At 36.2% G+C, this 27214-nt stretch overlaps 1 protein-coding gene across 2 annotated transcripts in view; it reads left to right on the top strand.

Annotated features, from left to right (window-relative positions):
• Positions 1-8517: 8517 nt before the first annotated feature.
• LOC111155549 (glycine receptor beta) overlaps positions 8518-27214 on the top strand; it is a 92066-nt gene continuing 73369 nt past the window's right edge. The window contains exons 1-2 of one of the 2 annotated variants that reach the window (XM_022515767.1): positions 8518-8543; positions 10236-10385. In XM_022515767.1, coding sequence (XP_022371475.1) covers positions 10264-10385 — 122 coding nt within the window. In that variant the 5' untranslated portion in view covers positions 8518-8543; positions 10236-10263. Of the gene's footprint in view, positions 8544-10086; positions 10386-27214 lie in introns of those variants that run through there. The other variant, XM_022515777.1, reaches the window with a different exon arrangement.

Below are 27214 nucleotides of genomic sequence, written 5' to 3' on the forward strand. Positions count from 1 at the left end.
TGTTTTTTATGGAGCAGCCTTTTCTGAATACTATTTCTTGGAACGCTAGGTCTATAGAAATTTAAACTTGTGACATTAAAAAAAAAAAAGAAAAAAAACCTTGGACAAACATGTTATAGAGATATTGGGTTAAATGACCTTAATATGTTTCTTTATGACATAGCAAAACATGGAATATGTTAAAAGAATATAAATCTGAGTAGGTACAATAGACAAAAATTTCCAAGTTTGTTTATTCATTGACTATTTCTATTTTCTCATGAAGCATACTGAAGCCTAATGTTGCACAGAATATACTTTAGGAAATGCCAATTGAGAAATTTTATCCATTTTGTTATTATTATTTTTTTAATATTTTATTATTTATTTGACAGACAGAGATCACAAGTAGGCAGAGAAAGAGGAAGGGAAGCAGGCTCCCTGAGGAGCAGAGAGCCCGATGTGGGGCTCGATTCCAGGGCTCTGGGATCATGACCTGAACCCAAGGTAGAGGCTTTAACCCACTGAGGCACCCAGGTGCCCCATATCCATTTTATTCTGATCCCATTTCCCCTAAGTCAACCCAATGCTTTATTGACTATCCTTTTGGCTTCTCTCTCCCAATCAAGCCAGTCTCAGAACCGAGTCTTTATCTGTCACCCCTCACCCCTTCTGTTGACGCTGCTGCCTTAAAACAAATGTTTTTCTCCTACACCAGTGCTATATATAAATTCTATTGATAAAATAAGTTTTAAAACTTGGGTTAGAGAGACATAAACCTTACAATCCACAGCAAACTTAAGTAGTGAATAATGACGTGAACTTAATATCCTTGGTGAGCCTGATTTTAATATTTTACTTTAAAAAAACCATAATAATTTGATAAATACCATGGTTTTCTTTATATAAATTACCTTTAGTATTCATAGGATCATTATGCATTTACTTGCTTATTCTTAAAAGAAACCTGCTAAAATAGAATGTTCTTATTCATCATCTCTTATTCCATATACATAAATTATAAATGGGGTTTACTGGTGTGGTAAATATGAAACATTTGCCACAAAGGCATAGATTTAGAATCTATGATTTGCATGCTTTGAACTTTCAGTTGCTGTAGCTTGATATTAGAAAACCTAGAGGAATAAATTTTTAATATTGATCATGCACAGTACTTCAATATTAATTATTCAACTATGTCTTTAAAAAAAGAGAGACAATAATGTCAAACCTGACATTGTTTCAGGTTTTGAAAAAAAGAGATTCTTGGATTGCTTTTTAAACTGATGTGACATATTTGCTTTGGATACTGGAGAAGAGGGTAAGTTGTCATAAACATTTAAGAGTTGAATTCCTGGCTGCTGGAGGAAAGCGTGACCTCTCAGATCTGCAGCAATTCTGATAGGCAGATTCAAAGCTTGTCAAAAGAGGCAACTCTAAATTTTCTCAGACTTGGTTAAAACTCAAGTACTTTTGAAAGAGATCCCATCTGACTGGAAGATCTGTGGGTCTCTTAGTAGTCACATTCTTCTGCCGTAATAATTGTTACTATTGCTCCAGAAGAAGGTATGACTTTGAGTAGTCCTGAATGAGCCAACCTATCACGTACTAACTATAAAATAACTTTGGATGACAGTTGTTCTGTAATATCTACCTGGATGCAAAGAGCTTTGGCTAAAATCAATAATTTTGATATAATTGTTATTGGACTAACCTTGATGACACTAAATAATAGGCTTATTTGTTTTTTCCTAAAGCACACTCTTAAAGCACAGTAACAGTATCATGTTATTTCCATAGAGGTCAGTAATTTTTTGCCTTTTTTCCCCCTAAGAACAGGGATCATATATCTGACTTATCTAAAAACTATATCATATCATGTAGGCATTTTTGCAGTAAATATTCTGACAGAACATTAAAATCTTGATCTATTTTTAGTCCCTGCACATCCATCCGCAGATTGTTTTTCTCCATGCGAGTAAGGGCTGATGATGGATTGATAGATGGTACAGGGGACCTTTAATTGTTCAGAACTGTTCCTCAATTAGATGAAACAGTACAATGCTCAAATTCATAAACAGGAAGATCTTACTCATAGTTCTTATTTTATCTTCTCAAAATTACATTACAATTAATGTGGTGTTTTGGTTGCATATAAATGTTATTCTAGGTGTCATGGGATATGATTGAATATATAATTTGCAGTCACACACCCACACAAATATTTTAAGGGCCAGTTTCCGGAATTAGACATACTTAATTGTATAGTTCTTGCAATCATTTATTAGCAAAGTTTTTAGCAAAATCTGTAAGAGCTGTATGATGCCCCTGAATCTCCATCTATAAATTGTAATAAAAATAGTACTGCCCACATAAAGTTGTTGAGGAAATAATGACGGTAACGTGCTTTGTGTATATCTGAGAAATAGCACACCTCAATCAATGTCAAACAAACAAAAAAAAAAATAAGGGAAAAGTGATTCTCACATTAGTTCATATTTAGGCCTAACCTGGACTTGGAAGTAAGAGCCTGAATCTATACTACAACAGTCTCTTTGACTCCAGCTTCCTAGTCTATAGTCAGAGTTCTGTATAAGCCATGTCTATGTCTAAAAACCAAGCTGCTTTAAATCACCTCTATGTAACCAGAATCAGAGTCTTTTAGTTTGCTTGTTTTTTTGGTTTGTTTTTGTTTTTGTTTTAAAGATTTTATTTATTTATTTGACAGAGAGAGTCAGAGAGAGAGGGAACACAAGCAGGGGGAGTGGGAAAGGGAGAAGGAGGCTTCCTGCAGAGCAGGGAGCCCGATGCGGGGCTGGATAGGAGAACCCTGGGATCATGACCTGAGCCAAAGACAGAAGCTTAAAGACTGAGCCACCCAGGTGCCCCTCAGAATCAGAGTCTTAATGTTTTATAGGACGTTAAAGATGGAACAATCCCATCTCTTCACCTTCCAACTCTATTATACTATATGAGTGGATTTATCTTTGAAGCCTTTGGTTTCTCATCAAAAATACAAGTATGAGAATAACTTGCCAAGATATCTTGAAGTTTTTAAAGCATAATTCAATGACATTTCTTGCAATTAATCAATAAAAAGTGGCTATCATTTAAAAGTTAGTTTTAAAATAATTAGGAGATTGGAGAACATTTTAAGGATAATACACTATTTGAAAAAACATGGAAGTGATCTTGGGCTATCAAGTATTGTTTTTGTTATTCCAGTATGTTAAAATTGACTGCTCATTGAAATTTCCTAATACAAATTTTGTTCTCTTTTTGAAATAGTAAATAGTACTTAAGAGATTCTGAATAACTGACACATTATCTAATTATTCTCTGTTGTAATCTTCCCTTTATATTTTAGTCCCATTATCTATTTTTGAATCATTTTTAAAGATGATGAATTGGGGAAAAACACATCTAAAGTAGCTGGACATGGGGGTGCCTGGCTAGCTCAGTGGGGAGAGCCTGCTACTCTTGACCTCAGAGTTGTGAGTTCAAGCCCCACATTGGGTGTGGAGCCTACTTAAAATAAATTGATTTAAAAACTAATAAGAAAGCTGGACATAGTGGAAGAACTGGATAAAGGCGTCAAAGGGTACAAACTTTCAGTTTTAAGTTAAGTAAGTTCTGGGGATGGAAAGCACAACACGATGTCTATAGTTAACATAGTATATTGTATATTTGAAAGTTAAAAGTTCTCCTCACAAAGAAAACAATGTGTGAAGTATGCATGGTGATGGATATAGTAATAATCATTTTGCAATATATACAGATATCAAATTATTATGTTATACACCTGAAACCTATACAATATTGTAGGTCAATTGTATCTCAATAAAATGGGGAAAAATAAAGGAGATGGACATGCTTTTCTTAAAAATCTGTGGTGGTAATAATAGAATTTGGACTGAAGTTATGATTAAAAATCTCATTATGACTTACAATTTGGACTAATGTTAATAAATCAGCATGAACTGCATAGAGAAAAAATAAAAAGGGAATAAATGTATGTATTCCAGACTAATGTTTTAAAGCTACTTAAGGCCATAGCAAGAGTGTTAAGTGCTTATGTCATATAAACAAATAATATGGCAAGAAACTTGTCTTTTCTTCTAATGTTTGGCTACTCAGTCTAACACAAGATATTTAGGACAGAATTTACATTTGATTTTCAAGTAAAATAGATATTATAAGCCACATAAAGCTGGGTACATAAGAAATAGGGTTCTTATTGGATATGTTGAGCTAGGTTTCCTAAAATGATTCCAGGTAGATGTAAGTAAAGGAACAAACAAGCAGAAAGAAATGTAAAACAGGATCTTATTAATAAAAAAAAAGTATAATTCCGTTAAGCAAATAAAATTCTGTTTAGTTCCTAGAACAATCTGAAACTTATGTACTGTTCTTTTCATTTTACTGATAAGAAAACACAACATTTAAAGAGATTAAGCAAGTAGGCCAAGATTTACTCATTTACTCAACCTTGTTTTAGGTGCTTGGGCAGTATCAATTGACAAAAACAGACACAAAACTCTCCCTTCATTGAGCTTACATTTTAGTGTGGAAAGAGAAGGAACACATACATTAATAAGTCATGTAATATATTAAAAGACAATAAGTACTATGAAAAAGAAAAAGAAAAGCAGGAAAAATGGGATCAGAAATCCTTGGAGATGGGACAGTTTTCACTTTAAAAAAATATTAGATAAATGTCCTTGAGAGGGTTACATCTTAGAAACAACTGAAGAAATTAGGGAACTAGACATGATTGTCTGGAGGAAGAGCATTTTTATTTATTTATTTATTTATTTATTTATTATCAGTGTAACAGAATTTGGAGGAAAAGCATTTTAAGCAAAGAGAACAGCGGTAGCCTACAGCCTAAGGCGGGCTCCGTGTGGCATTGGCAAGTTGGAGAAGCAGCAAGATCAGTATGGATGGAACCAAGGGATCAAGGGGAAGAGGGAGAGAAGACAGTATTTGGAGAGGGTACATGACATTAGGAACCTTGTGAACTACTGTGAACACTTTGGTTTAGAATCCAAATAAAATGAGGAGCCATTGCTGGGCTCTGGGTTGAGGAATGACATCATCTGACATATGACTTGTTCTAAACGTTTCTGGTTGCTGTGCTGAGAATATTAGAGGATAGGGGAGACCAATGGCAGAGGAAAGGAGAGCAAACAGGAAGCTATTACAATAATCCAACCTAGAGATGAAGGTGACTCAGTCCATGTTTGTTATAGTAAAAGTAGTGAGAAACAGTTTCCTCATAGTTTGGATGTGAGGAGGGAGACTAAGAGAGGAATCAAGAACAACTTTTAAGAATTTTGGCCTAAGCAACTGGAAGGAAGTGGTCGTCATCAATTAAGAAGAAGACTGAATTGGAGCAGATTTGGGGGAGAAGAACATTAGCTCCATTTTGGACGTGTTGAGTACAAAGTGTTTATTAAATGTGCAAGCTGAGACATTGAGAAGGCAATTGGATATTTGAGTCTAGAGTTCTGGAAAGAAGTCTAGTTTGGAGAAATAAATTTGGGAGTCATCAACAATGATACTGAAAGCTACATACCTGGATGAAATTACTAAAACAGTGAAGGAAGATTTAAAGAAAAATAGAGAAAGTTGGCCAACTCTTGATAAGATTGGGGAAAATCAGATTATTTCATGACATTATTGGGAAGGTTTCCCTTTGACAACATAATACAAAACAAAAGCTATATAAATACAGGTGACTTGATCATCTTCATAGAAAATATTAAAAATTCTGAACTTCATGGCTTCACAAGCCTGGAAGAGGTCTTTCTAGGTCACCAACGGTTCTTTCTAAACTTTGGGCAAAAGAAAATGAACCCAAACATATCTAAACAGTTGGACATGCTTTTCTTATAGATAACTAATTCTCCAATAATACATCCATAAATGGCATAATTACAAAATAATACTAGGGGAGGTAAACCAGTCAATTTTAGGTATTTGCACACATAAGCTCTTCTAAATGTGTTCCTAAGATTTTTGTAAGCAGAAGGTGGGTATATTTCATTACAGGAATCTGAATATCCTATTATTCCAAACTTTTAGTGATACCTTGATTATGAGAAAACAAAGTTTATGGTTTTCTTTGACCTCTGAACTCCCTTGGTTGCATGAAACTTTTCTTTTGTCCTTCTGTAGGGGATGAAAAAAAATTTCCCTTTACCCTTCTAGGTTCTTGGCTAAGAACCACCTCCCCCTGTCCTCTCCCCTAATAAAAGATTAACAGGAGAAAAACAAACAAAAGTTTAATAACATGTATACTTCTTATATACTTGGGAGGCATCCAGGAAAACTGAGTAACTCTCTAAAATGGCCCAAGCCATGGTCTTAAATACCATTTACTGCTAAAGACAAAAGAAGATATTGGGGGGCAAGAGGTTGTCAGGAAGGCCAGTTGTGGAGGTTACCAGGAATAGCACAGTAACTAAGGGTATGTTGTTATACAGATTTAAGTCAGTAACTTCTCCATCAACAAGAGTTTCTAGAGATTTAGTCACCCTCCTCCTCTCCCTGGTATAGAGAAAGAGAGAAAGGGAGAAAGACAGAGAGTGAGACAGAGACAGAAACAGAGAAAGAGAAACACCTTTGCAAATGGAGACTTCCCTTATAAATGTGAATTTTATTATTATTTTTTTTTACAAAAGGGTAACTTTTTTCCCAGTTTTCAGAGCTTCTCTTATGTCTGCTGTTTTGTAAAAATAATCAGCTCAAAATAATGCTTATTCCAAAGACATATATCTTGGGGTAGCAAATTCTGTTCCCGTTCATTTTCTTACATGACTTGTTCGCCAAAACTTATATATTATTAAACTTATATGACCAATGAAATTCTCCTTTATACACTGGAAAAATCCAAGATCCTATCCTGATCCAATTTGAAGACTCCAATAGGATAGCTCTTTATTTTATTTTTTTTTTAAAGATTTCATTTATTTATTTGACAGACGGAGAAGCGGGCTCCCTGCTGAGCAGAGAGCCTGATGCCGGACTCGATCCCAGGATCCTAGGATCATGACCTGAGCCAAAGACAGAGGTTTTAACCCACTGAGCCACCCAGGGGCCCAGGATAGCTCTTTAAATAAAATAATGATCAAATGCTAACCTTAGGCAGCAGAGCACCTTGTGAGCTTATAGAACATGGTTATACATAGGAAATATTTCCTTCCTGGCATAGATATGGGTTGAAGTATTTATTAGTGAATACATGTGTAGGTCCAAATATATGATGCAAAGTGATGCTCACCTGAAACAACGATTTTTTTTTTTAAGGTTTATTTATTTGAGAGACAGAGAGCACCCACAGAGGGGGAGTAGCAGAGGGGAAGAGCGAGGAGAGAGAATTTCAAGCAGACTCCCTGCTGAGCCCAAAGTCCAACACAGGACTCCATCCCACCACCATGAGATCATGACCTGAGCCAAAATCAAGAGTCCCACAGTTAACTGATTGAGCCACTCAAGTGCCCTTGAGACAATGCTTTCTTAATAAAAAAAAAAAGTCAATTAGCCCTAGCATCCAGAGGTAATGGGAAAGGTTTGCCACCCACAGGTGCTTTGTCAAATGAAAGCCTTCATCTTAGAAAACGACCACAACCAACACTTGGCTACCAGAAGGCAAAGGTCATACCTGACTCAAAACTGTAAACATCAGACTGAGTCTCTGGTAAATTCCATTCAAAATATGTAACACTAAATAATCCCTTAATGTATTTGAACTTCACTTTCTTCATCTGCAAAACGGGAATGACGACATAAAACTTGCCCAGGAATGAACCTTGTGAGGGCCAAGGGAGACAATGCAGGGCAAGGGTTTTGAAACTGTCAAGTGCAGGATTACATGATTTCAGTGATTTTGACTAGTTTACGTTTGCTTAGAAAGGTCAGACTTTTAGAAATTGTTGGTAAGACTCAGAGATTACGTTAGATGTCAGGAGTCTGATGATTAAATTACAGAAACTGAGTGTTGTCCGCCCTGGTCCAAGAAGGTCATCTGTTATTCTCCTGTTTCTGTTACTAGTGATTCAAAGTTGACCCTAAACGAATTCCAGCCCCTTGAAAAGCACCCCCCCCTTCTGTATCAAAACGGTCCTCAACCCCCATTCCCCGCGCCCGTCTTTTCTAGTCCCTTGCAGGGGGACTACATTTCACAGAAACCCCTCCAGTGCCCGGAGGGGAAGGTGCTGTGACGTCCTTCCACGCGCGGTCGGAACACCTTTTCCCTCCTCCGGCCCGCCGGCCCGCCGTCACGCCAGTCCGCCGTCCCGCCAGCCCTCTGTCCCTGGCTCCTGGCAGCGTGGCCCGCGGACCCGCAGCGGCTCGGAGCGCGGCTGCGGACGCCCGGCGGCTGGGCGCCACGGCGCAGGCTCCGCGGCCCGAGCAGGCGCGTCAGCCGAGCTCGGCGGTGGCGCGGGCGGCGGGGACGCAGCTGCCCCCGCTCTGCGCCCGCCGCACCCCCAGAAGCCACCGCCGTCTGGGCCCCGAGCCGCCGCGTCCTCGCCTGGCGGTTGCGGGCGGGGGCGCCTCGGGTAGGTGTCGGGGGCTCTTGGCTGGGGTGGGGGAGGAGGGCAGGAGAGGATCCGCAGTAGGAGGCGGCGGTGGTCTGGGGACGAGAATAAACGCTCTGCGGAAGGACCGGGTCAAGCCTGGGGTGGTGGAGGCGCGGGGAGCACTGCGGCGTGCAGGGGGAGGAGGCGAGTGCTGCTCTGCGTGGGTAAAGGGGCGCGGGGCGCACGGCAGCCGAGTCAGGGATGCGCCGATCCGGTGGCGTCCGCGGATACGCTCCGGATGGAAGGATGCTGAGAGCCGGGGGGAAACTGGGAGAACGCAGGATTTGCGGGGAGGGCTCCTTGCGTTGTTTTGTGAAGCTCCTTCAGTCATTGCAGCTGTCCCCTTTGAAAGGTTGGAGGTGAAGACAGGGAGCATAGGGTTGGATTTCTCTGGACCCTTCAAACCATTGGGACGGCCCTCCTGTTTTCCTGAGGAAGAATGTAGAGGTGGGAGAAGTACCTGCTGCTGTGGGCAGAGGTGTGTGGAAGCCGATGCCACCGTAGGATGGGCTAAGGGAACGTCCAGTGGGAAGTTGACAGAGGAGAACCTTCTGTTGTTGCTCTGGGCATGATAAGCCCCCTCTGTTGTCCTCGGAGAGGGGGCCTGGGAAGAAGCCCTCTGGCTTGCCATAGGTACTGTAAAGGATACATGGGAGAAAATAAGAATTCCTGGGAGAAAGGGAGGTGAAAAATATGACACAGGAGAAGCAAAATTATAAGGGTGAGATAGGAATTAAGAGAATAGTGAGGAGTCTGATAGATCTCTTAGTCTGCAGAAAACAATGATGGAGAAAAAATTTATGGTTTGGAAATGAAGGACTTCAATAAATATTCCAGTGTTACTAGACGCTTAAAGTTCTTCTTCTTGTTCTTCTTCTTCTTCTTTTTTTTTTTTTTCTTGATGCATCGGACCGGCAAGAATATAATTATAATTTGAGCATAGAAAGTGTTATTGAAATAGGTCTAAGAAGATTATTTTAAAGAGTCTGAATATACTTGCTAGTTTTTTTTTTTTTATATTATGTTACCTAGAATGTAGAGTCAAAAATCATCTTCGATCAATCTTAATATCATGAAAGTGGGAAAGCCAACAAAATACCTTAAATCAATATGCACCCTTTTTGGGTAAAAGGTAACTTGCAAATTTAATGTGTATAAATAAAAACAACGAATTTAAAGTGTGAAATTTTGATGCTAATATTTTTCTTTTATCTCTGTCAATTCTCTAATCTTTGCGATTAGAATAGTTTTATTATTTTTGAAAAAATATACATGCAAAGTTCAAAAATATAGAAATTGAAAAAGGAAATACAAAATCCAAATGTACAAGAAGAAGGAAACCATTTTAACACTGTGTTAAACATCCTTGCAGGTGGTTTTCTAAGCATATATTGAATATTGTGCAATTCAATGTCAATTTACGATTTTCTCTAACTATAAAATCTGAAATTTTGCATACTTATCTTTTATACCTCCTTGGGGTTGTATTTTCTAAGAACCATTATTCCATTTAACCTTTACTCACAAATATATAATGAAGGCCAACCACATAGGTTTGAGCAATGAGAATTTCATGTACAAATGTACTTGACCTTTGGGTAGTAATGGTCATACTCCTTAGAGTCATATTGTTATCATGTTATGTAAACCTTTTCTTGTTCTTTCTTGTAGATTGATCTCCTGAAACTTAACTTTCAAGATGAAGTTTTTATTGGCGATTGCCTTTTTTATTTTAATTTCCTTGTGGGTTGAAGAAGCTTATTCTAAAGAGAAGTCTTCAAAGAAAGGGAAGGGGAAAAAGAAGCAGTATCTATGCCCATCGTACGTCCTTCATGTCTTATATTATTATATGGAGAAATGTTATTGCATTTTTTATCAAAGTAAGGTGGTTTGTTGAAACATATCAGCAGAACTTTTCATATCAGAATATGTACCCATTGGTTTCACAAGAGAGGTTTAGAATGTGATAGCTAATACCTAGTGCTTAAGATAAAGTTTTATAAAGTTTTGTTCATGCTCTAGGATTACATAATTTATGTACATATTTTATAAAATTAGGAAAAATATACTATTTCTTTCTTACCCTAAATATGGAGCTATAATTGGATACTGGAATTCCATGTTTTGAGCAACAACAGTTCAAAAAGATGGTTTTAAAAATTCCTAAAAATGAATATCAATTTAAAAATTAGCTAAAGTATGATTTTTAAGGTATATTTCATTTATGTTGATGCATGGAAGAAGAAAATTCACATGGTAGATCAGTTTTCTATTTCAATATTTTTCTGCAAAGGGCTTAGATTGGAAAATTATTTTTTTCAAAATTGGATATTTTTCAAAAAAGATATTTTTCCTTTTCAAAAAAGGAATATTTTTTCAAATATTTCAAATATTTTTCAGAAAAGGATATTTTTCAAAAAATATGTCACTAAATTTGAAGTTACTTGTAAAAACAAAATCTAAATCTGAAACACCAACTCCTCCTTTTGTGGTTTGGACTTTTTTTTTTTTTTTAATAGGAATGGTTAATATTACTGGAAAATAACAGCATATTTTTGATAATACCTAATGGTTACAGCAATTGAAGAGTTTGTAAGTAAATAACTTTCATAAATATAAGGGATCTTTAGGTAATAAGATCACATACGCAGTGATCTGGAATAAAAATTAATTTGCTGTTACAGGTCATTTTTTAATTAAGATGTTTTAAATGTCGTATTGATCATGGGTGACATCTCAGAATCAACATTATTTTAAGGTAGACCATGATAGTTTTGTAGATATTCCGTATGAGATAGGAACATTTTGGGAAGTTTATTTTGTTAAGAAAGGATATTAAAATTGGTATTTTGGGATGGATATCTGTCTGACCATGTGAGACTGGAAGTCTAGAGTCAGTACCATGTACATATAGGTTAGCATTAAATAAAGTTCCTGATTTAGAAGTATCTTTTGGTTTTCAAGTTTATTAGTCCTACTTATTTCAGTGCTGCAGAGTCTGATGTCAGGGCCAGATTTCTGTGTGTATTACGGGATGGCCCTGAGTTACATTCATGTGTCCCTCCTTAGCTGTCTGCCCAGTTGGATGTGAAGTATCTGATGGGGTAGATTTAGGAATAATCACCATCTGCAATTATTACTATTCTTCAGTGTTCAGAGTTTTTGTGTCACAACCAGGAGATAAGCCTGTTAGGAAAATGGACATTGTCAGGCCTTACTCCTCCCAAGGGAAAGGACACATTCTCATGTTTTAGCTCATTTTGTATTTTTTACTTGATGAATGTTGGCATATTGATACAAACTGTTGCATACATGTTACAGTCATGGTGACTCTATGTGTGGGTCAGGCCAGCTTTAATCAGTCAGGTTTCTCTATATGTGGAAGTTGATAGAACTCTCTTCCACTACCTCTTGCCTGTCTCCCACCCCCCATCCCTAATCAAATGTCATGAATCAAAGAGTTCGGAAGATGGCAACACAAGTCTTAGAACTACCATGTATCTTTTTTTTTTTTTTAAGATTTTAAAGATTTTAAGATTTTATTTATTTATTTGACAGAGAGAGACAGAGAGAGAGATCACAAGTAGGCAGAGAGGCAGACAGAGAGAAAGGGGGAAGCAGGCTCCCCACTAAGCAGAGAGCCTGATTCCAGGCTTGATCCCAGGACCCTGAGATCATGACCTGAGCTGAAGGCTCTGCCTTCCTTGCAGAGCTTCCCTTCCCCCCAAGCTTTCTGATAAATTTCCTTTCAAAAACTTTAGAAATTTAAAACACATTAAGATATAAGAAATAAACTATAAATGAGAAAAAAATTGATTACGTCCTTGGATACGGTAAGCTTTTTATTTACAGCTTGAATTTGATGTTAACCTTCATTTATTGGTCTCTCCTCTTTCTATACAGTCGGCCTGAGTGATTGCATCCAAATCTATGGCTGTAACTACCATGTATTCACTGTTAGCTCCTAAGGCTCTATGTCCATCTCAGACTTCTTTGAAGAATGCCATATCCATACACCCAATATTTTCTACCTGGCTATCCTATTTTGACCTTAAACTCAACTTCAAATGATAACACCTGAATTCAGAAATCCTCCCCATCACTTCTGATGCAGGAGTAATGTATTCCTTATCTAGGAAATGCATTATCTAGGAAATGATAACCATTATCTCTTTTACCAACCAAAATGCTGGGCATCTCCTTAGACCTTCTCTTTCTACTGAAGCGTCTCAAATTCAGTAGTGTCCAAGACTTCTCAATTCCATCTTTCTCACCTCCAGAATATGTCCTTCATTTTCACTTCCCTGTGGGCACTGCATTAATTACTTCTCTTCACCCATTTTCATGAACTCTTTATTAGTCTCCCTTCTTCTTGTCTTCCTCCATCAATTCATATTGGACCTGACCCTAGAGGATGTGTTCTAAATCTTCAGTCTAGGCAAGTAATTCTAATGCTTAGAACCCTTCAAGGGCCTCCATAGCTTTCTGTGGCTCCATAGAAAAAGCTCTTGCTGAACTGGCCTCTGGCTCATTTATTGGTTGCACATTTCTTGGCTCCACACACACAGCTCTTGCTGAACTGGCCTCTGACACCTCCATCTGTGTCTTTTTATCCAGCCCCCCTCCCACCCAACACATATGAGTCAGGTCTCATATACACTTGATCTTTCACACCTCTTGGAAGTATGCTTTCCTTTACCTGAAATGCCAATGCTTTCCTTTTATCTTTAGTTAATTCCTGCCCCAGTGGTCTTGTCCAAATCTGTGGCTATAAATATCATCTTTCACTGTTGACTCTTCTTAGAAAACAATATTCAGCTGAGTAAACTGGAAGATCTAATTGGCTTTATTAAGAAATTCAAGAATTGGGCAGTATTCCATCTAGCAAGTAGAGAGATGCTCTGAAGAGTTATACAAAATGGAAGGTTTTTATGGGAAGGACAATGTGGTAAGAAGTTATTAGCAAAAGAAAGGATTGCTTCAGGCAAGGCTACCTTCCCTTAAGGGGAAGAGCAAGGGATTTTATTGGGTGGATTACCTCATCTTTTGGGCGATGGAGAGGGCACATGTGACAAATTCCTCATTGATGCTGGTCAGGAAATTCCTGACTGACCGGTTAACACTACATTTTTAGGGTAGGTTGAAATGTAGTCAGGTAAGGTATTAGGTCCATATTTGGTCACTTGATTGAAGTGACACCATTTTGAGCCAGTGGTTTTCTTTTTAAGACACCTAAGTCTGTATGCCTGGCCCGGACCTCTCTCTGAAGAGCACCACACCCATATAACCAGATTTTAATCTGACTGACCCACAGTGACCTCAAACTCAAACCTTGGCTATCTCCTTTGGGAAATCTTTCCTAATCTGATAGTTTGATTTAGATAATTACACTCTATACTTCCATATTTCCCTAATTGTCTATCATGTTTATAATACTATGGCAATCATCAATTATAATTTTTGCTTTCCCCACCTGATTGTAAGCTTCTTGGGAGTAGCATCTAATTGACTCAATCACCAGAGATGATATCAATTTAGTGCATGACACAAAGTATACATACAATAAAAATTTGCTTAAAGAGTGAATAAAAATACAAAGATTTTTGGCTCTTATAAATCTTATATTTAGATTTTGTTAAGGAACTTGAATATAACTTATATAGTCCCTATCGACCATATTTAGAAGTATGGTCTCAGTATAGGGATAACTAGATAAGTTAACAACTGGGTAATTAGTGAAACATTTCCAACCTGGATGATGTTTCCTGATGAAATTTTGGCCTTATCATGTTTAACATTTTATCAATGACTAAAATAAGACTGTATGGAGGAGATACTTATCCAAACTGAGAATCATGTGACTTAGGGACATAAAATGAATATCTGAGACAGAATTAGTATCCACTATGATCTTGAAGGGTCAAAGTAATGGACTGAAACTAAAAAAGATAGATGGAAGTATAAATTGCACTTTTGCCCAGAAATCATCTGTGCAAGTATAGGATGAGGGAAACACAGTATGGTAGAGATCATTTGAGGGAAAAAAATAGATAATACAGTAATGATTTATATACATATATATGTATTACATGTAAACAATATATATGATACAAATGAGTGTACATACTTAAATTAATATTTTTATTTTACCAATTTTATGTTTACTCTATTAGTTCACTTAATAGGATGATATTTAAAGCAAGACTTACAGAGATTTCTTCATTGTGCTAGTCGTATTTTCAGGGGAGAGAAATAAGAACAATTGAGATCATTAAAATCATTATCATATTAGGGAGACTGAAAAAAACTGAGATATTTAAAGTTGTTTTCAAATCGTTGAAAAACTATAATGTAGATGAGAAAGTAGACTTGGCAGTTGGCACCACTAATGAAAACCAGGACTAATGAGCTGAAGCTATAGGTAGGATATTTTTAGCTCTCAGGAAGAACTTTCTGATAAGAGTTCTGCCTAAATATAATTGACCGGGAAGGGAAGTAGTAGAGTTCTATATGACTGGTGTCACTTGGCATTGAGGGGTAATTATTTGGCAGACATTTTATAGAAAGTTTGAATATTGGTTGGGTGGTTAGACCAGATGGTGATACTTAAGGTCATTTCAATTTGTCAGATTTTTAAGATTCTTTGATTCTAATATATTGTATTTGATTATGGCCTTACTATTGTCCAATAGAATGAGATAGAATAATTTGAAAATTTTATCTCAATATATGTTTAGACAGATCTGCCTTTATTTTTGGTGCATTGCCTTGGGATGCACTACCATATAAAGTAAATATTAGCTTGGTCCTGTATTAATAATAAGGATTTAAAAAGTTTCAGTAGTAGAATTTCATCTTGGAATTTCATGAATAATCATATTTTAAAAGTATCTCTTTCAAACCCAGAAAATACTTCTCTTTTCTGATCTAAACCAATAGGCAGAAATATGTCTTACATAGTGATTGGGGGATGGCAGACATAAGTGATCCAATTAATGCTTACCATAATTTATAAGCAGGTGTAGGTTTGCAAACTTATATTTATATGTGTATTATATATGAAACCAGAACATGTTAAAATATACTTTCAGTGTTGCCTGAGTGGCTCAGTCAGTTAAGCATCTACTTTCAGCTCAGGTCATTATTCTGGGGTCCTGGGATGGAGCCACACATCGGGCTCCCTGCTCAGTGGGGAGTCTGCTTCTCCTTCTGCTGCTCTCTCTCTGTCAAATAAATAAATAAAACCTTTCAAAAAATAAAATAAAATACACTTGCAGAATTTTTGTTTGAATAAACAAAAATAAAACAAGACAGAATTATCTCAGGAAAAACATTACTTGTCATTTCTATTTGTGCTCCCAGCAGATACAATAACACTTCTAAATACTGAATTTAGGGGCACCTGGGCCGCTCAGTTGGTGAACTCTTGATTTTGAACTCTTGATTTTGGCTCAGGTCGTGATCTCAGGGTTGTGAGATCCAGCCCCATATTGGGCTCTGTGCTCTGCTGGAAGTCTGCTTGAGATTCTCCCTCTCCCTCTACCCTCCCCCACTCACATGTGCTCTCTCCCATGCTCTTCTCTCAAGTAAATAAACAAATCTTTAAAATTAATACATACATACATACTGAATTTGACCAGGCTGTAACCTCTTGGCATGTGCTGCCATAGTTTACTATCATATCATTGAGCTTAGGGAACCTTCCACCATTTGTTGAGGACTATTTGAATTTCAAGTGTCTGATAGCTTATAGTAACTGCACTAATATGTTTACAAGTTAAATTTAAAATCATCTTTCTCCTACTTGGCCCAAACTTGTATCTTAGGTATGGAGAAGCTTAATAATAAGCCCTAAATTAATGCTAGGTGAGGGCTACTATTACTTACATTAGTTTGTGGTCATGTTAACATGAATTTATCTTGTCTTCTTCATGATCTTTCCTCCAGACCATTGGTACTTTACCTTTAAAATCACGACAAGGAAATTTTTACTGTGATTCTGTGTGCACTAATGGAAAAATTATGATTTCTTTATATTAGTTCATATACTAAAAAAAATGTGGGTTAAAGTGTTGCTCTCTGTTATGAGAAATTTTTTGTCTCCTTTAGAGAGATACTGTACCACTTGATAATAATATTTGTACCCATCAGTTTTATGTGGTAGAAGGGTAGGAATACTGAATAATCAAAAAGCTACTCTGTATTGTGTAAGTATACTATTAGCCATTTTCTTCCTATTCTAATTTACTTACCTACTATTGATTTATAGAATAGGTTGATTTTAGTTTAGTTCTAGTTTCTTCCTAGTGGAAATGTTGAAGATAACTACATTGGCCAAAAGATGAAAGGCAATTGCAAAAGGGTATGGATAATCTTAGTAATGAATACGGTTGGAAATTACCTACATTATTCTTACATAACATATTTAGGTTGAATATTTCACTGATGTTTAGTTATATACTTTCTTACTACCAATTGAACAGTCCCAGCTGAGTGGCATGCTTTTCTTTTGCCATCGGCTGAATTAATGATCTCCCCTTTCCAAATAATTTCCCAGGTTTTAAAACTGGCATCCTCATTACTCTAGCTACTCAGGCATGAAATTTAAATGAAACCTGTCTTTCTTTCTCTTAGAATGATTTCCTATATCTGTCATGTTCATTGCATCTCCACTTACCATCATTTTGAACAGTGTTCATCAATATTTTTCTAATTATTTACCCTATTTTTTTCTGTTCATTATCATTCATTTTGCATATGGTTTCCATTTTCATCTTGTTAATATTATATTCAAGACCCACAGTGTCTTCTTATTGCCTGATGGGTCCCAGTGCAGACTCTTTACTTTGACTTTCAAGGGCCTCTCTAATTTGCATCCCAAACTTTATGTGAAACTACCCTATTTTATTTTATTTTTCCTTTGGTAGATTTTTTTTCTCATCTGTTTTTTTTGTTGTTGTTGTTTTAAATTTAATTTAAGTTTTTTTCAGTGTTCCAAAATTCATTATGTACCACACCCAGTGCTCCATGCAATACGTGCCCTCCTTAATACCCACCGTCAGGCTCACCCAACCCTCTACCCCTGTCCACTCCAAAACCCTCAGCGTGTTTCTCAGAGTCCACAGTCTCTCATGGTTTCTCTCCCCCTCCAATTTCTCCCAACTCACTTGTTTTAGAAAGGCTGATCTGTCCTCGCTCCTAAACTTCTTTTGCCATTGTTTATGCTTAGACTTCTTTATGTGTAGAATGACAACTTCCTGCATAGTCCTTCAGGACTCATCTCAAGTAGTACCTTGTCTTATGAAAGTTTTACAATAATTAGAAGTTTCAGTTGAGAATAAGGTTAATATAAATTGATAGTATGTGATGGCTATTTAATACTTTGGTCTTGGACACTGATAGAAATACCATTTAGAAAGGAAAAAAAAGTTAATATGGTGGGTATAAATTCTGGTTGCCATTTTGTGTGGTGGTTAGAATTACATCAGAGTTTATTCAGGGAATCATGATCAGGGTTTGAAGGAACATGAAAATTTGTTGTTTGATCAATTGCACTGTGGGTTGTTTTTCTTGAAGAATAGAAGAATAATTACTTGCTGCTTGAGGAATTATCACATGAGGTAAACTTGACTTCTTTTGTATGATGTCAAGTTACAGAACCAAGACCAAAGAGAAGCATTGAGGAAGACAAGTTCAATTTTAAAGGATATGATAGAACTGTCCAAAAATAAAATGAATTTCTTTGGGTGGTTCTTTGTTGCTACAGTGATTAAACATAGTTTGGGTAGGGATATTACCCAAGTCAAGCATCACTGGAAAGTTACAGAATGTGAAAGTTCTTTTTGTCCTCAAAATTTCATGAGTCTATGATTAGAACGTATGTTCACTCCCTCTTCTTTTTTTTTATTTTTTAAAATTTTTTAAAAAATTTATTTATTTATTTATTTGACAGACAGAGATCACAAGTAGTCAGAGAGGTGGCAGGGAGAGAGAGGAGGGAGAGAGCCCGACGCGGGGCTCGATCCCAGGACCCTGGGATCATGATGTGAGCCGAAGGTGGAGGCTTTAACCCACTGAGCCACCCAGGTGCCCCTTCACTCCCTCTTCTTGATCTTTTGAATCCCTTTTGACCATACTGTATTTTTTTTTAAAGATTTTATTTATTTATTTGACAGAGAGAGACACAGCGGGAGAGGGAACACAAGCAGGGGGTTTGGGAGAGAGAGAAGCAGGCTTCTAGCCAAGCAGATATCCCGGTGTGGGGCTCGATCCCACGACCCTGGGATCATGACCTGAGCTGAAGGCAGACACTTAATGACTGAGCCACCCAGGCTACCCATACTGTATGTTTTGACATTTGATTTTATTTAATACAAATATTCTTTATATGATATCTTTTATTTTATAGTTGAACTGTATTATGTATGTATTAACTCTAATACATGTATATATACACATCTAATATATATATGTGTATATATACACATACATCCATCTCATCTCAAATATTTACAATTTATTTAGATTGTTAACACAATGTATTAACTCTAACCATATATAACAAGTGTGTTCATACACACTTATTATGTAGCATACATAAATGAGACTCTTATGCAAAGAATCTTGAAGTGGGCAAAATATAAAAGTGTGTGTGTATATATATATTCATGCATGTATGTTTAACCTATATGTGAAAGTGTGTGTGTGTGTGTGTGTGTGTGTGTACACAGATACATACATAGTTTTATATTCTGCTTGCTTCAAAATTCTTTCCTTAAGAGCCTCACTTATGCTTGCTAAATCAAGCGGAATAAAATGGGTCACTGACTCTACAGAAAAAAACAAGTCTTTTGATTGGTCAGTGGCTCACTGGAACTGTGATTAAAGGTAGCACTTCTAAACCTGTATTGTTTAAAGTTCCCTTTGTATGTCTGCTAACTCATGATGGCATGGTAGTACAGGAGAAAGAACACTGCTGTATCTCAATTAGAACTGTTGTTGAGTGGCTTTATGACTTTCAGTAATTCACTAATTTTAGGGGGCATCTCATTTGTATAAGGAGGTTTGATCCCAGTGGTCTCCTAATTTCACTCATTCATTCATTTATGACAGCTGTATCTTGTAAGACTTTATCAAGTTTTATTCATGATTTTATTCATGATTCTTTATATCCTGTGTTAACTATTTTTGTTTTTGTCACTGTTTTGCTTTCAGATTCAAAACCAGTCAAACCAAACCAACAGAAAAATACACAAAACTCTGTTTCTTGACCAAGTTAATTACAAAGAGATCTAAATTTCGAACTTGGTTTATCAAAATGTAAGCATTTAACTGAATCCCAAAGTAGAATAATGTATGCGGAAGGTGAACTGTTTGCTTTCTTAGCTTACCAATTTTTCACAAATTAAAGAGTTTAACTTATAAAAATGTACTTTTTTTCCCCTTTTGGAGATGAATAATACAATAATATAGTAAAGTTTTTTCAGAATATATTTGCAGAACTCTTCTCTATTCTCTTTGTGCTAATACCTAAAAGAGGCACATCGCTTCTGTGTTCCAGAAAGCAGAGAACCTTTTTAAATGAGTTCCTTTACCATAGATATTTCATGGAAATTTACACTTACAATTCATGAAGCAAATTATTCAAATTTATGTACATGCAAATAGCTCCTCTGAGAGATGATGTAAATACAAAATAATATTTCTAGAGCTCTGATTGGAATAACAGCGAAACACTGATTAAATCACTAATAGAATATGTTGGGTAACTTGAAACATCTGACCTTTATTAGTCCTCTTGTGAGAGAACAATAGTATGAATTTGTGATATTTAGGGAAGATTACTATTCTGATTCCTGAGAATAACCTATAAAAAGGCCAACTTATTAATGACTGGATGTGTAGTGAGTATTCTTCTCCACCGATAGTTAGCTTTCCATTATACCATGGGGGTGGCTGACAAAACGATCCAGGGGTCTAACTGTAACACTCCTTAATATCATCCAGAAGTTTCGTACTCATTTGATTATAATATTTTTGGCTTAATTCTACAGATGTAGATGTTTTCAGTTATTAAGAATCTGTATTGATTTATTTTGTATGGTGATCTAGTCTTGGCTGGGTCCTCACTATGTTTCCAATAATCCTTGTACTTGGCCCTTAGTGCTCTATTTTTCTCTCTGTCTCTCTAATAATTGTTTAATCCTTTATCCTGAGTCTTAGCATACACTCTTAGCTTTTGCTTAAAAAAAAAAAATAGAAGCCATTGGGCAAGAACTTGCCCAGTGTCTCCCTGTCTTCACGCTAAAGCTACCTATAACATTATCCTTTCTTTTCTCCTTTGCTTCTGACTTAACAGGAAGTGACTTCTTTTGTTCAGTCCCTGTTCCATCTCTTCCACCCTTTTCTGACATCTATCTCTATTATCTTACCTTTGCTGTCCCAACTTTTCAATATGCTTTTCTTCTTTGGCTCTTTTTTTTTTTTTTTTTTTCCTCTGAGGGCTTACAAAATTACAGAAGGGTCTCTCAGTTGAGAAAAAAAGAAAGTTTTTATAGTCCTGTTGCATTAACTTTGTTTTGTTTTCCCTGTGTTCACTGCCATATGTCTTAAACTAATTGACTACAATGGTCTATACTTTCTCAGGGATATTCATTATTTATTTTTCCCTTCCCTTCCTTTTCCTTCCCTTCCCTTTCCTTTCCTTGAATTTCTTTAAATTATGAAAGCCATACACTATTGGGGTAACACATGAAACAATATGTACCACTTAGTATTCTGAATACTTACTCTCCTGTTGACGTTATCTCCTGCTCCATTGTACTTTTTGGTAAAGATACTTTATTCCTTTTAACCAAATCTACTGACTTTTCTTTGAGCCCTTCTATTACTTGGTAAGAACTAATGATTGTATGTTACATCCTGACACAGTCTCCTGCCTGACCCACCTAGCTTTTGGCTACTAGTGCTTGACCCACTCCTGGAGCTATTTTTCTACCTCTCTGACTACAACTGATTAGCCATCTTCACTTGCTATTCCTTTTTTGTCTGTCCTGAAATACTGGCTTTTACCAGATATTCATTCTTGCTCCTTTTAGTTTCTTACTCATCAATTTTCCCCTGAGTAATTTCTGCTTTATCTGTAGCTCCTTCCACATCTTTACCTCTAGGTTTAACTACCCCTGTGAGTTCCCGATAATTATTTTCAGTATCCTACTGGACCCCAGAGTTAATGTATGGAACCAGCCCTTCCATCTGCATTTCGCGGCTTTGTATGCAGTCATTCGTGAGAAACAGCTGAAGCAACTTTCTTCCATGAGATGTCTCCCTGATTATCTCATCAGTTACTTATCCTGTTGATTCTTGTTTAGAAATGACTCTTGCATCTGGCTGTTTGTCCCCATCCCCACTAGTATGGTCTTCGCCAGGCTCTCATCATTTCACCTGGAATCTCTTATTGCAATTACTTACCTGGAAGCCTGAATTCTGTCCTGTCTTCTCCACTTTAGTTCATATTGCATGGCAGTGGCTCTCAAATTGTTGGTCTGGGCACCCCTTTATAATCTGAAACATTGTTAAGAACACAAAGAGCTTTAGTTTCTGTGAGTTATAGCTACTCATACAGCCTTATTATAAATTGAGACAAACTTTTTAAAAAATTTATTAAATCACTTAAAATAAGCCTACTCATTACACGTTAACATAAACAACTTAATTCTTATGAAAATAACTATATTTTCAAAAATAAAAATAGTAGGGAGAGTAACCATTGTTTAACATTGTTGCATATCTCTTTCAGGCTGGCTTAAGGGAAGACAGCCAGAGTCTCATATTGGCCTTGTGATATATTGCTTTGATTGAAATGAGTAAAGAAAATATGACCTCAGACATGTAATTAGAAAAGGGAAGAGTATTTTAATAGCCTTTTCATAGCTGAATATTCTTTAATGCCATGTCAAAATTTAACAAGTGATAGTTGCAGTGTAAATTCTGAAATCAGATTAGTGAACACTCTATTTTCTGTTGCAATAAAATCCACTCGTTTTACATTTTTTCTTAGAGTTTCTTACTTTTATTACTGTTCACATTTTTTTGGTGTCTTAATTATTTTCAAACAATTTAATTTCCGCTTTTTTTCCAGTTTTATTGAGATGTACTTGACTTATAACATTGTATTTGTCTAAGGTGTACAACATAGTTATTTGATATATGTAAATATGGTGAATGGATTATAATTAAGTTTAGTTAATATCCATTAAACCTCACAAAGTTACACATTTTTTTTCTTGTGATGAGAACTTTTAAGATTCACTCTCTCAGCAATTTTCAAATATACAGTATAGTCTTATTAACTGTAGTTACAGTGAATGGCTATTCTGCCCAAACCTGATTTTATAACATCCTGCATTGGTCATTAGGAAAATATAGGTATGCTGGACTTTGCATATGTTGACACATTTCCTTATAGAATATCAAAAAGTCACATCCATTTAATGTCACTTCTGATCTCATTGGAAAGTCTATTAAGTATTGAAAAGCTATCAGGGTCATGGTGATGAATATTAAGTTTTCCAAAATTCCACATTTTGTGTGAAAATTTACATTATTTTATTGGCAACAAATGCTATGCCCTTTTTAATTTTTGTTGAAGTTGTAAGCTGTCTTGATTTGCTGTTGAAAAGTTATTTGTTAAATATCTTAAGACTAAATGCCCATAGCTTTTCTGTGGTGTTCCATGAAAATACCTAGTTTAGCTAAGAACATCAGTCACCTGAGTGCTTTTCATAGGAACAGTTAACATAGTTCAGTATGCAGCAGAAGTGCTGTATGGATATTTCCCATTTTTTCACACAGAATATTAAAACAATGTGGACTAAAATTTTAAAATTCAATAAACTTAGAATTTTTTTATTGCTCCTTCAAGAACATCACTTATGAACACTATTTTTAAATTATTTATTTATTTAATTACTGCTAGCATGCAGTAGTAAAGAATACAATGACTATTAGTGCATATTAATATTATTTTCTTGATTTGTGCAGCAGCAGTTTTATCCACTATTGCTTTTGCACCATCAGTGCAAATGTCAGTATTGTGAAACAAAGTAAATAGTATTTTAAAATAATTATTATTATTATGAAAATAGTTTTGACTCTGTGGACCACTAGAAAAGGTCTTGGGTACCTTCAGATCCTTGTGGACTACACTTTGAGACCTACTGTTTTATAGTGTCAACAGATTTGTGATGTTCAATGTATATCCAAGCATTTATTTCTCTCTCTTTTTTGAAAGATGTATTTATTTGATTAAGAGTGTTGTGGGGAGGGGTGCCTGGGTGGCTCAGTGGGTTAAGCCTCTGCCTTAGGCTCAGGTCATGATCTCAGGGTACTGGGATCAAGCCCCGCATTGGGCTCTCTGCTCAGCAGGGAGCCTACTTCCTCCTCTCTCTCTCTGCCTGCCTCTCTGCCTACTTGTGATCTCTGTCCATCAAATAAATAAATAAAATCTTAAAAAAAAAAGTGTTGGGGGGAGGTGCAGAGAGAGGGAGAGAGAGAATCTTCAGCAGACTGCCTGCTAAGTGAGGAGCCCCATGGGGAGTGCTTGACCCCAGCCAGGACCCTGAGATTATGACCTGAGCCAAAATCAGGAGTCAGATGCTTAACTGACTGAGTCACCCAGGCGCCCCTTTCTCTTTCCACTTCTGCTTCCCACCGCTGTCATGCCTTCTGGTTGCTGAACTTCTCAGTGATCCAGATCCTTCCCTGAGTCTGTACTGTTGTTCATACTGTCACCACCTCCTCAAATTTGCCCTCACCCTCTCCCTTTTACATGCTTCCTTATCCCTTCAGCCCCAGCTCAAAAGTCACTGACTCTAAGAAAGCCGAACTCTATACACAATTAAATGATTAAGAAATACAATCAATAATGACAAATTCGAAGTGAAATTAGTTGAATTAAAAAGGAAGAAGAATTGGATTGAAGTTCCAGAGAGGAATTGGATTCACTTTGTTACTAACTCACGGTATATCCTCCAAGATAAGTCATCTTGGATCTTAAAAATTCTGATCTGTAAAATGAAGGAATAGCAATATGATTTATGAATTTCTCACAATAATTGGGAGAAAAGATTATTTGGAATTTTGACATGTGGAAGCAATGTTGTCCTGAGTCAGAAGACCTTAGTTCTATTCTAGAACACATTAATACATTTGTGACCTTGAATGAACAATTGTTTTTCCTTTCCAGTCCTCAATTTTCTCATCTGTAAATTGGAAATAAGAATCTCTACCTATTTCATAGAGCTTCTCTGAAGGTATAATTTGAAATTTATATGAACGTATTTTCTGAACTGTAAAAGTTTTTTGAAGTGGACTACCTATGGTAGTATATTATGGAACCCTTTTAAGGAGTTCAAAGGAATTTTGCATATTTTATATTGTTCTTGATCTAATTTTTCTATTATTAGGCTAATTTTCATAGGCAGAAAAACTAATCAGGGAGGAAATATCTGGGTAGCTTGATTAGGCATAGGTTTTTCATAGATTCCGTACTAGGACTTGGTTGAATACATTTGTGGTGCACTCTTTCAATGCAAGGGTGGGCACCATATGCTTGACATATGGCCCCATTCGATACAATGAATCTAGCAGGCAACATCATTCACCTTTATATATGAAAATTTGTATTGTGGAGCACATTTATGTAGCTTTTTTAAGGTCATAAGGTTAACAGTATTCTAGATATCTAATCCAGATGGGTATTTTAGACTAATTTTTCCTCATAAAGCATATCATAGCCTATCCTGTTTATTTGGAAGGTAATAAAGCCAAGGTCAAATGGCTTTCTTAAGGTATACCACTGGCTAGGAGCTGGGAGTAAAACTTAGGTCTTCTGATTCTCAGTCCGAGTTTTTTTTAATTAGCTTTCTTTTCAGTTTGTATTTATTTAGTTGTTACTTTCACCAATAAGAACTCATTTTTCTTTATCTTGATTTCATATGTCCTTTTTATATTTTTATAATTTTCAAATAACATAAAAGGTTTACTTACAGTCTTTTACTGAGATTGAAAACCCATTGAAGTTCTATCTAAATAACAGAATGTCAATTTCTGAGTGCACAGTCTTACAGTCTTCCTGTTCATTGATGTGTGTTCCACCACATAAAAACTAGTCATTAGTTTGATTAATGTTATTCAATTTGAATGTTAGTTACCAATAGAGTTGTGTAAATAAGTCATTCTGAGCTACTATTGTCAGGAAACAGTATATGATGCATTCTTTCTTCAAACTGCATATATTCATACTGTAAGATCTCCAAAGGCATAACTACAAAGGAAATTAAGTGTAAAACACACAGTTCTCTTTGGCTATTTTTTTTTTTTTGCAGATTTTATTTACTTATTTGACAGACAGAGATCACAAGTAGGCAGAGGCAGGCAGAGAGAGAGAGGGGGAACAGGCCTTCCGCCAAGCAGAGAGCCCACTGCGGGGCTCGATCCCAGGACCCTGGGATCATGACCCGAGCCGAAGGCAGAGGCCTAACCCACTGAGCCACCCAGGCACCCCTGGCTATGTTTTTAAGAGATAAAAAGCAATAGTCCAATTCTTCAGAGATAAGAAAGGGAATTATCATTTAGTGACCATAATAAATTTGGACACATGCATTTACTCCCTTTCATATAGAATATTAGAGAATTTTAGTTTTGACCAGTAATTCTAGTATCATCTTTTAGTTGCTTTGTACAGTCAATCTGTCTCTCTTTTCGTGTGTATATATGCAGGTGTTTGTGTCTGTCCATGCAGGTGTAAACACACATACAGTTAAACACAAAAGTTGTTTTTGTGTGTATTGTTTTAAACATTCTGAATCCCAATATGCATACAGAAAAATGCACTAATCATAAGTATACAGCTTAAGTTCACAGTTAACCATGTAACCAGCACTTGAGACCTAGAGATAGCACATTACTCAAAAGCTTAGAAGCCACTTCATGTCCTCTTCCAATTATTCATTGCCTTCCTGAAGGTTACCATACAGTATATTAAACTTGCCTTTCAACTACATATAAATGGAATAATCCAGTAAATATCTTTAATGAGTACCTTATTTTGTTCATTTTATCTATGAGATTCATCTGCAATATTCAGTAGCTCATTACTGCATAGTATTCTATGAACCACTACACTTTATTTTTCTAGTCTACTTTGGAGACTTTGGGTTGTTTCCAAATACATGGACATACACAAAAATAAAGACTTTTATTAAGGACATATGAAAAACTAGAGATTATTGAGAAAAAAGACAGGCAACCTAATTGAAAATGACTAAGAGTCTATAGACAAAAGGCCATGAGCATCTTCACTAGTGATTAAGGAAATGTGAATTAAAATCACAATGGGATACTATTACACATCTGCCAGAATGGCTAAAATTAAAAAAAAAGTGGGGGGAATACCAAGTGTTAGTCAGAATGTGAACTACAGCTCTCAAACACTGCTGGTGAAAGTTCAGATTGGCATAACACTAGGTAAATTGACAGCATCTAAAAAAACCCCTGAAAATTCATATTCCCTATCATTCAGCCATTCTGTTTATATATATATATATATATATATATATATATATATATATATATATATATATATACAC

The sequence above is a fragment of the Enhydra lutris genome, unplaced genomic scaffold, assembly GCF_002288905.1.
Source record: "Enhydra lutris kenyoni isolate GAN:26980312 unplaced genomic scaffold, ASM228890v2 scaffoldscaffold3, whole genome shotgun sequence".
Taxonomy (NCBI): Eukaryota; Metazoa; Chordata; class Mammalia; order Carnivora; family Mustelidae; genus Enhydra; species Enhydra lutris.